Source organism: Homarus americanus, unplaced genomic scaffold (genome assembly GCF_018991925.1).
Source record: "Homarus americanus isolate GMGI-L3 unplaced genomic scaffold, GMGI_Hamer_2.0 scaffold60600, whole genome shotgun sequence".
Lineage (NCBI taxonomy): Eukaryota > Metazoa > Arthropoda > Malacostraca > Decapoda > Nephropidae > Homarus > Homarus americanus.
Window position 1 is genome coordinate 1 of NW_024726823.1, and position 8,269 is coordinate 8,269.

General features: G+C 41.3%; 1 protein-coding gene across 1 annotated transcript; it reads right to left on the reverse strand.

Moving 5' to 3' along the window:
* Positions 1-5,323: 5,323 nt before the first annotated feature.
* LOC121865713 (proline-rich receptor-like protein kinase PERK9) lies at positions 5,324-5,731 on the reverse strand. The gene has a single exon (XM_042365240.1). It carries the CDS (start codon positions 5,729-5,731, stop codon positions 5,324-5,326), a length of 408 nt encoding a protein of 135 aa, XP_042221174.1.
* Between the last annotated feature and the right edge of the window lie 2,538 nt (positions 5,732-8,269).

Consider the following 8,269-nt stretch of genomic DNA (forward strand, 5'->3'; position numbering starts at 1 on the left):
TTTATCATATATCCCGTCTGCTTCTCCAGACAGGGGGCACAAAACTACCCTGTGTACTGCGTTTCATTGGTTAGGTTAATCTTTGCAAGGGTTGGGATTGGGTTAATCTTTGCAAGGGTTGGGTTAGGTTAATCTTTGCCAAAGGTTAGGTTAGGTTAATCTTTGCCAAGGTTGGGTTAGGTTAATCTTTGCCAAGGTTAGGTTGGGTTAATGTTTTGCCAAGGTTAGGTTAGGTTAATCTTTGAGGGTTAGAGTTAGGTTAATCTTTGCCAAGGTTAGGTTAGGTTAATCTTTGCCAAGGTTAGGTTAATCTTTGCCAAGGTTAGGTTAGGTTAATCTTTGCCAAGGTTAGGTTAGGTTAATCTTTGCCAGGTTGGGATTAATCTTTGCCAAAGGTTAGGTTAGGTTAATCTTTGCCAAGGTTAGGTTAGGTTAATCTTTGCTGAGGTTAGGTTAGGTTAATCTTTGCCAGGTTAGGTTGGTTAATCTTTGCCAAGGTTGAGTTAGGTTTCTGTTAGGTTGGTTAATCTTTGCCAGAGTTAGGTTAATCTTTGCCAAGGTTAGGTTAGGTTAGGTTAATCTTTGCCAAGGTTAGGTTAGGTTAATCTTTGCCAGTTAGTTAATCTTTGCCAAGGTTAGTGTTCTTTGCCAAGGTTAGGTTGGGTTAATCTTTGCCAAGGTTAGGTTAGGTTAATCTTTGCCAAGGTTAGGTTAGGTTAATCTTTGCCAAGGTTAGGTTAAGCTTTGCCAAGGTTAGGTTAAGCTTTGCCAAGGTTAGGTTAGGTTAGGTTAATCTTTGCCAAGGTTAGGTTAATCTTACCTTGAGCATATTAGCTAGGTTTTTGAGGTGGATTCACATACATACAGACGTTGGGTCAGCTTAAGTTACATTGGGTTGGTTAGGTTGGATTACATTGGGTTTGGTTAGGTTAGGTTAGCAGTAAATCGTCGGAATATGGCATAGAAACGGGACAGTCTTCAGCACCACGACGCTGGGCAATCTCATCTGCTCTGGATGACGTCACTAACTCGGGAACACTTCTAAGTATTTACACTTGAAGACTAACTAACACAAACGACAGTCATATTTCACCCTGTCGAGATGATTTAACACAAGATAATGACCCTTACCTTAAACGCTCGACGAAGCTCTCGTTATAACAAGCTGATGGTGACAGATTGTGTCTGGTGAAATTTGGCGCGTCCGGGAAATGTTATCTGGAAATTTGGCGCGCGGGGAATTCTTACGGTAAAATTTGGCCACGTGGAGTTCTGGGGGCAGGTGTGGTCTTGTTCATTTCTATTTTATTACAATACGTGATATACCCTGTACAGTATTATTAGAGAATGTTATGTTTTTGTGAGACGAAGATCAGGGGATAACTATCGTATTATAATTGCCTTCTCTGGTTGTCCTTACTATTAAATAATTTTGTTCAAGGAAAATGTGAACCAAATGTATATTCAACTCCTAATAATTATTTTAAGCTGTATTTACGCAGTACTGCATTTGTGATACATATCCTCACGGGGTTACTTATCTCCGGTATTTATCTCACGGTACTTATATCATGGGGTATTTATCTTACGTTGTACTTATATCATGGGGTATTTATCTCACGCTGTACTTATATCACGGTGTTATCTCACGCGTTACTTATATCATGGGTATTTATCTCACGCTGTACTTATATCATGGGGTATTTATCTCATGTACTTATATCATGGGTGTTATCTCACGCAGTACTTATATCATGGGGTATTTATCTCACGCAGTACTTATATCATGGGGTATTTATCTCACGCTGTACTTTATCATGGGGTATTTATCTCACGCTGTACTTATATCACGGGGTATTTATCTCACGCGGTACTTATATCATGGGGTATTTATCTCAGGCGGTACATATATCATGGGATTATTTATCTCACGCAGTACTTATATCATGGGGTATTTATCTCACGCGGTACTTATATCATGGGGTATTTATCTCACGCGGTACTTATATCATGGGGTTATTTATCTCGCTGTACTTATATCACGGGTATTTATCTTACGCAGTACTTATATCATGGGGTATTTATCTCACGCTGTACTTATATCATGGGTGTTATCTCACGCGGTACTTATATCATGGGGTATTTATCTCACGCGGTACTTATATCATGGGATTATTTATCTCACGCCAGTACTTATATCATGGGGTATTTATCTCACGCAGTACTTATATCACGGGGTTATTTATCTCACGCGGTACTTATATCATGGGGTATTTATCTCAGGCGGTACATATATCATGGGGTTATTTATCTCACGCAGTACTTATATCATGGGGTATTTATCTCACGCGGTACTTATATCATGGGGTATTTATCACGCGGTACTTATATCATGGGATTATTTATCTCACGCTGTACTTATATCATGGGGTATTTATCTCACGCGGTACTTATATCATGGGGTATTTATCTCACGCGGTACTTATATCATGGAGGTATTTATCTCACGCTGTACTTATATCACGGGGTATTTATCTTACGCAATTATATATCATGGGGTATTTATCTCACGCTGTACTTATATCATGGGGTATTTATCTCGCGGTACTTATATCATGGGTATTTATCTCACGCGGTACTTATATCATGGGGTATTTATCTCACGCAGTACTTATATCATGGGGTATTTATCTCACGCAGTACTTATATCACGGGGTATTTATCTCACGCGGTACTTATATCATGGGGTATTTATCTCAGGCGGTACATATATCATGGGGTATTTATCTCACGCAGTACTTATATCATGGGATTATTTATCTCACGCAGTACTTATATCATGGGGTATTTATCTCACGCGGTACTTATATCATGGGGTATTTATCTCAGGTACATATATCATGGGGTATTATCTCACGCTGTACATATATCATGGGGTATTTATCTCACGCGGTACTTCTATCACGGGGTATTTATCTCACGCAGTATATATCATGGGGTATTTATCTCAGGCGTACTTATATCATGGGGTATTTATCCACAGTACTTATATCATGGGGTATTTATCTCACGCTGTACTTATATCATGGGGTATTTATCTCACGCAGTACTTATATCACGGGGTATTTATCTCACGCGCATCTTATATCACGGTATTTATCTCACGCTGTACACTATATCATGGGGTATTTATCTCGCTGTACTTATATCATGGGGTATTTATCTCACGCAGTACTTATATCACGGGGTATTTATCTCACAGGTATATATCACGGGGTATTTATCTCACGCTGTACATATATCATGGGGTATTTATCTCAGCGGTACTTATATTATGGGTGTTATCTCGCTGTACTTATATCACGGGGTATTTATCTCACGCGGTACTTATATCACGGGGTATTTATCTCACGCGGTATACCATCACGGGTATTTATCTCACGCTGTACATATATCATGGGGTATTTATCTCACGGTACATATATCATGGGTATTTATCTCACGCGGTACTTATATCACGGGGTATTTATCTCACGCTGTACATTATATCACGGGGTATTTATCTCACGCGAGTACTTATATCACGGGGTATTTATCTCACGCTGTACATATATCATGGGTATTTATCTCAACGGTACATATATCATGGGGTATTTATCTCACGGTACTTATATTATGGGGTATTTATCTCACGCTGTACTTATATCATGGGGTATTTATCTCACGCGGTACTTATTATATCACGGGTATTTATCTCACGCAGTACTTATATCATGGGTGTTATCTCACGCAGTACTTATATCACGGGGTATTTATCTCACCGGTACTTATATCATGGGATATTTATCTCACGCTGTACTTATATCATGGGATTTATCTCACGCAGTACTTATATCACGGGGTATTTATCTCACGCAGATATATCACGGGTATTTATTCACTGTAACTTATATCATGGGGTATTATCTCACGCAGTACTTATATCATGGGTTATTTATGTCAGGCGGTACTTATATCATGGGGTATTTATCTCGCTGTACTTATATCATGGGGGTATTTATCTCACGCAGTACTTATATCATGGGTGTTATGTCTGGCGGTACTTATATCATGGGATATTTATCTCACGTTACTTATATCATGGGGGTATTTATCTCACGCAGTACTTATATCATGGGGTATTTATCTCAGGCGGTACTTATCATGGGATTTATCTCACGCTGTACTTATCATGGGTATTTATCTCACGCTGTACTTATATCACGGGGTATTTATCTCACTGGTACTTACATCATGGGGCATTTATCCCACGCCGTGTACTCTATATATCACGGGTATTTATCCAGCGCAGCAATTTATATCATAGTATTTATCTCGTCACGTACTTATATCACGGGGTATTTATCTCACGCAGTACTTATATCACGGGGTATTTATCTCACGCAGTACTTATATCACGGGGTATTTATCTCACGCTGTACTTATATCACGGGGTATTTATCTCACGCTGTACTTATATCACGGGGTATTTATCTCACGCTGTACTTATATCACGGGGTATTTATCTCACGCTGTACTTATATCATGGGGTATTTATCTCACGCAGTACTTATATCATGGGGTATTTATCTCACGCAGTACTTATATCATGGGGTATTTATCTCACGCGGTACTTATATCATGGGGTATTTATCTCACGGTTCACTTATTGCACTCTACCAAGCGAGAATCTGGCTGTAGCGGCACTCTCACAACTGGCGGGAAATCTGACGCGTGAGGGAATTGGCTATGGCGGGAACCAGGGATTGGCGGGAACTTTACCGTGAGAGCGGAAATTTTGGCGCAGAGATGGACGTAGGAGTAGGAAGTATCTTGGAAGTGGAGGAAATTTGGAGATGCTAGCTGATATAATTTGGCTTGGCGGGGTATATGGAGTTGGAGTCAATTTGGCGTATTTTGAGGAAGCTTACGAGTTGGCGATAATTTCGGAAAATGTCGATGGCACAGGGTTTTGTGAATGATAATGTGGAGTAGTCGTTAGGTGTTGGTAACTGACTAGATATAGATGAGGACGCTTGTGTACCGCCTTCCTGTCATGTTCTATAATTAGTATTCAGCGCTGTGAAGTGATAGTGGTGTAGTTATGTTTTTATATCTAATCTGCTTTACTATTTTTGTTTATTTATATTTTACTTCATTTTGTACTTTTGATAAGGACAATCTCGCTGTTAGGATATTCATTATTTCCCTGTTACGGCAGCGTGGTGGGGTGACCCGATCTTCAGCTCACACTTACTACGCACGTGTTAAAATGTTCTCTTCCTTAACTTCCCGGGGATAGATCAAAGATTCCCTGGCGTGGGCGGGAGTTTGGCGGGTCTGAGATTCCCTGGCGTGGGCGGGAGTATGGCGGGTCTGAGATTCCCTGGCGTGGGCTGGAGTATGGCGGGTCTGAGATCTTCGGCGTGGGCTGGAGCATGGCGGGTCTGAGATTCTCTGGCGTGGGCGGGAGTTTGGCGGGTCTGGAGATTTGGGCGGGAGTTTGCGGGTCTGAGATCTTCTGGCGGGCTGGAGTTTGGCGGGTCTGAGATTCTGGCGTGGGCTGGAGTATGGCGGGTCTGAGATTCTGGCGGGCTGGAGTATGGCGGGTCTGAGATCTTCTGGCGTGGGCGGGAGTTTGGCGGGTCTGAGATTCCCAGTGGCCGGGGAGTTTAGCGGGTAACCCAATCATCTTCCATCGTGACGTTGTTGACTTTCCTTCTCCTGAGGCGGACTTCCTGGATCTTCCAGTTCCTGAACAAACAAGATCTTTAAAAAGCAATGGTCGTCTCGCTGGAAGTCGTGATGTTAAGTTGTCGGAGATAAAAGAAATTGTACATACAAGCTGATTTAACTGAGGGCAAAAGCGCGCGAAGTCTCATAGTTCCCGCGCAAACTACTGGAACCTTTGTTGATGTTTTTGCTGTAGGTATTTTAACTACTAATTATGTATGGACGAGGGTTTAACTTTGACCAGGTGAGGATGATACTTAAACCATGAACCCAGTAGCGTTAAACACCCAACATTTAATAAACCAAGGTAATGCAGAGCTCCACCGCGACGGCTAGTTAAATTTGGCTGAAGGCTAGTTTAAGAAGCAGTATACAGTACATATTAACTTGCCGAGGCTGACTCACATACCCTGTGTTTTAGATAATATTTTATCTATGTTTATATGAAGTGTAATTTATTTTGTTTGAAGGAAATATTGAACTTAAAGTTTGATTTGACGCCATTGTGTTTACCGCGGTAAATAGGTAGATGACGTCACCTTTACCTCGGCGTATTGTGGGAAGAGTGACGTCACCTTGTTTACCTCGGTGCATTGTGGGAGATGACGTCACCTTTATCTCGGCGTATTGTGGGATGAGTGACGTCACCTTGTTTACCTCTGTTCATTGTGGGAGATGACGTCACCTTTACCTCGGCGTATTGTAGGAAGAGTGACGTCATCTTGTTTACCTCTGTGCATTGTGGGAGATGACGTCACCTTTACCTCGGCGTATTGTAGGAAGAGTGACGTCATCTTGTTTACCTCTGTGCATTGTGGGAGATGACGTCACCTTTACCTCGGCGTATTGTGGGATGAGTGACGTCATCTTGTTTACCTCTGTGCATTGTGGGAGATGACGTCACCTTTACCTCGGCGTATTGTGGGATGAGTGACGTCACCTTGTTTACCTCGGTGCATTGTGGGACTTAAAAGAATTCATCGGAATGAGTTCATCTTTCTTTCACTGCTGGTAACTAAGTGGACACCTTTACCCATAAGTAATCCATCTCTCCTCTCTCTCTCTCTCTCTCTCTCTCTCTCTCTCTCCTTCACACACACACACACACTCACATACACACACTGCTGCCATTTAGCGCTACAACATGTCGTAAGGGCCAGTCGTTCCCCCCAGTCAGGTATTTTCATGAAGCTCAGTGTACCATAAAGGTTAAAGCATCTCATGAAGCTTAAAGCGTCTCATGAAGCTTAGTGTCATATGACGTTTACTGTCCCATAAAGCTTAAATTGTATACCAATCCTATAAAGTTTTAAGTATCTTTCCATGAAGCTTAATGTCTCATGAAGCTTAAAGTGTCTCATGAAGCTTTATCTCCCTTGAGGCTTAGTGTCCGCCACGAAATTCACAATGTCGCATGAAGTGATTTAATTTATTTATTTATTATCATAGAGAGAGAGAGAGAGAGAGAGAGAGAGAGAGAGAGAGAGAGAGAGAGAGAGAGCTTATTTGGCATTGAAACATTGATATCCTGAGAACTGTCGTCTCTCTCGCTCTCCCGCCCACCTTCTCCCGCCCTCCCTAGTTATATTACCAGTCTTTCTCTTCATTACTGCCACCGGTAGTGACACCATACACAGTAATCATGAAAACTCGAGGAATATACGATTTTTTAGAACACTTTCTGTGAACTGGTTTATCATCTCACACGTTCTGCCTCTAACGCACAGTATGCCCCATCATGTCATTATATACACCGGTAGTGAGACAAAATACCCACCAATCTTGAGAAGTCGGGAAATATAAACTTTTTTTTTTTTATAGAAGCGTTACGGGGAATTGTCACGATGCGAGACAATATTTGGCGGGGACGGAAAGCCAACACTATTTTTTGGCGGGAGGGAAAACCGTCACGTCATGGAGGGAAGGCGAGTTATATAACGAGAGGATGTTGTAAATCAGGAGTCAAGGGGGAGTAGGTATGCTTGTAGGGCCAGCCATCTCGGGCAGTCGTCGCCAGCTGAGCTAACAACAATAACAGTGGTCGTTTGGTGAGAAAACATCGACTTCCTTAACGTCACTGATGATGAACCGTCGACTTCCAAATTAATTACTTGTAGAGAATAACGAATAATTTTAATGTTTATTGTGTATATTTTAGAATGATAAAACTTCGACTTCCTTTTTGTTTATTGTAGTTTATCACAGGAAATTTGATATGAGAATTAAAACAGTATGTTGCATTTTTTATATTTTGTAAGTGACTCGTGTGGTTCACCAGGGCGGGCAAGACGGCGTCAAAATTGCACTGATACTTTATTGTACTTGCATGCCTTAAACCTTATAACCAATTTCCGGATTAGAAAATGACTCGTCTTAACAGGACCTTGTGAGATACTTATGTTAATTTATGATCTATGTCTCTTTCTCCTTCATATTCCCATTTATCTATCTCTTATGTATCTATTTATTTACCTGTATACACTCACACACACACACA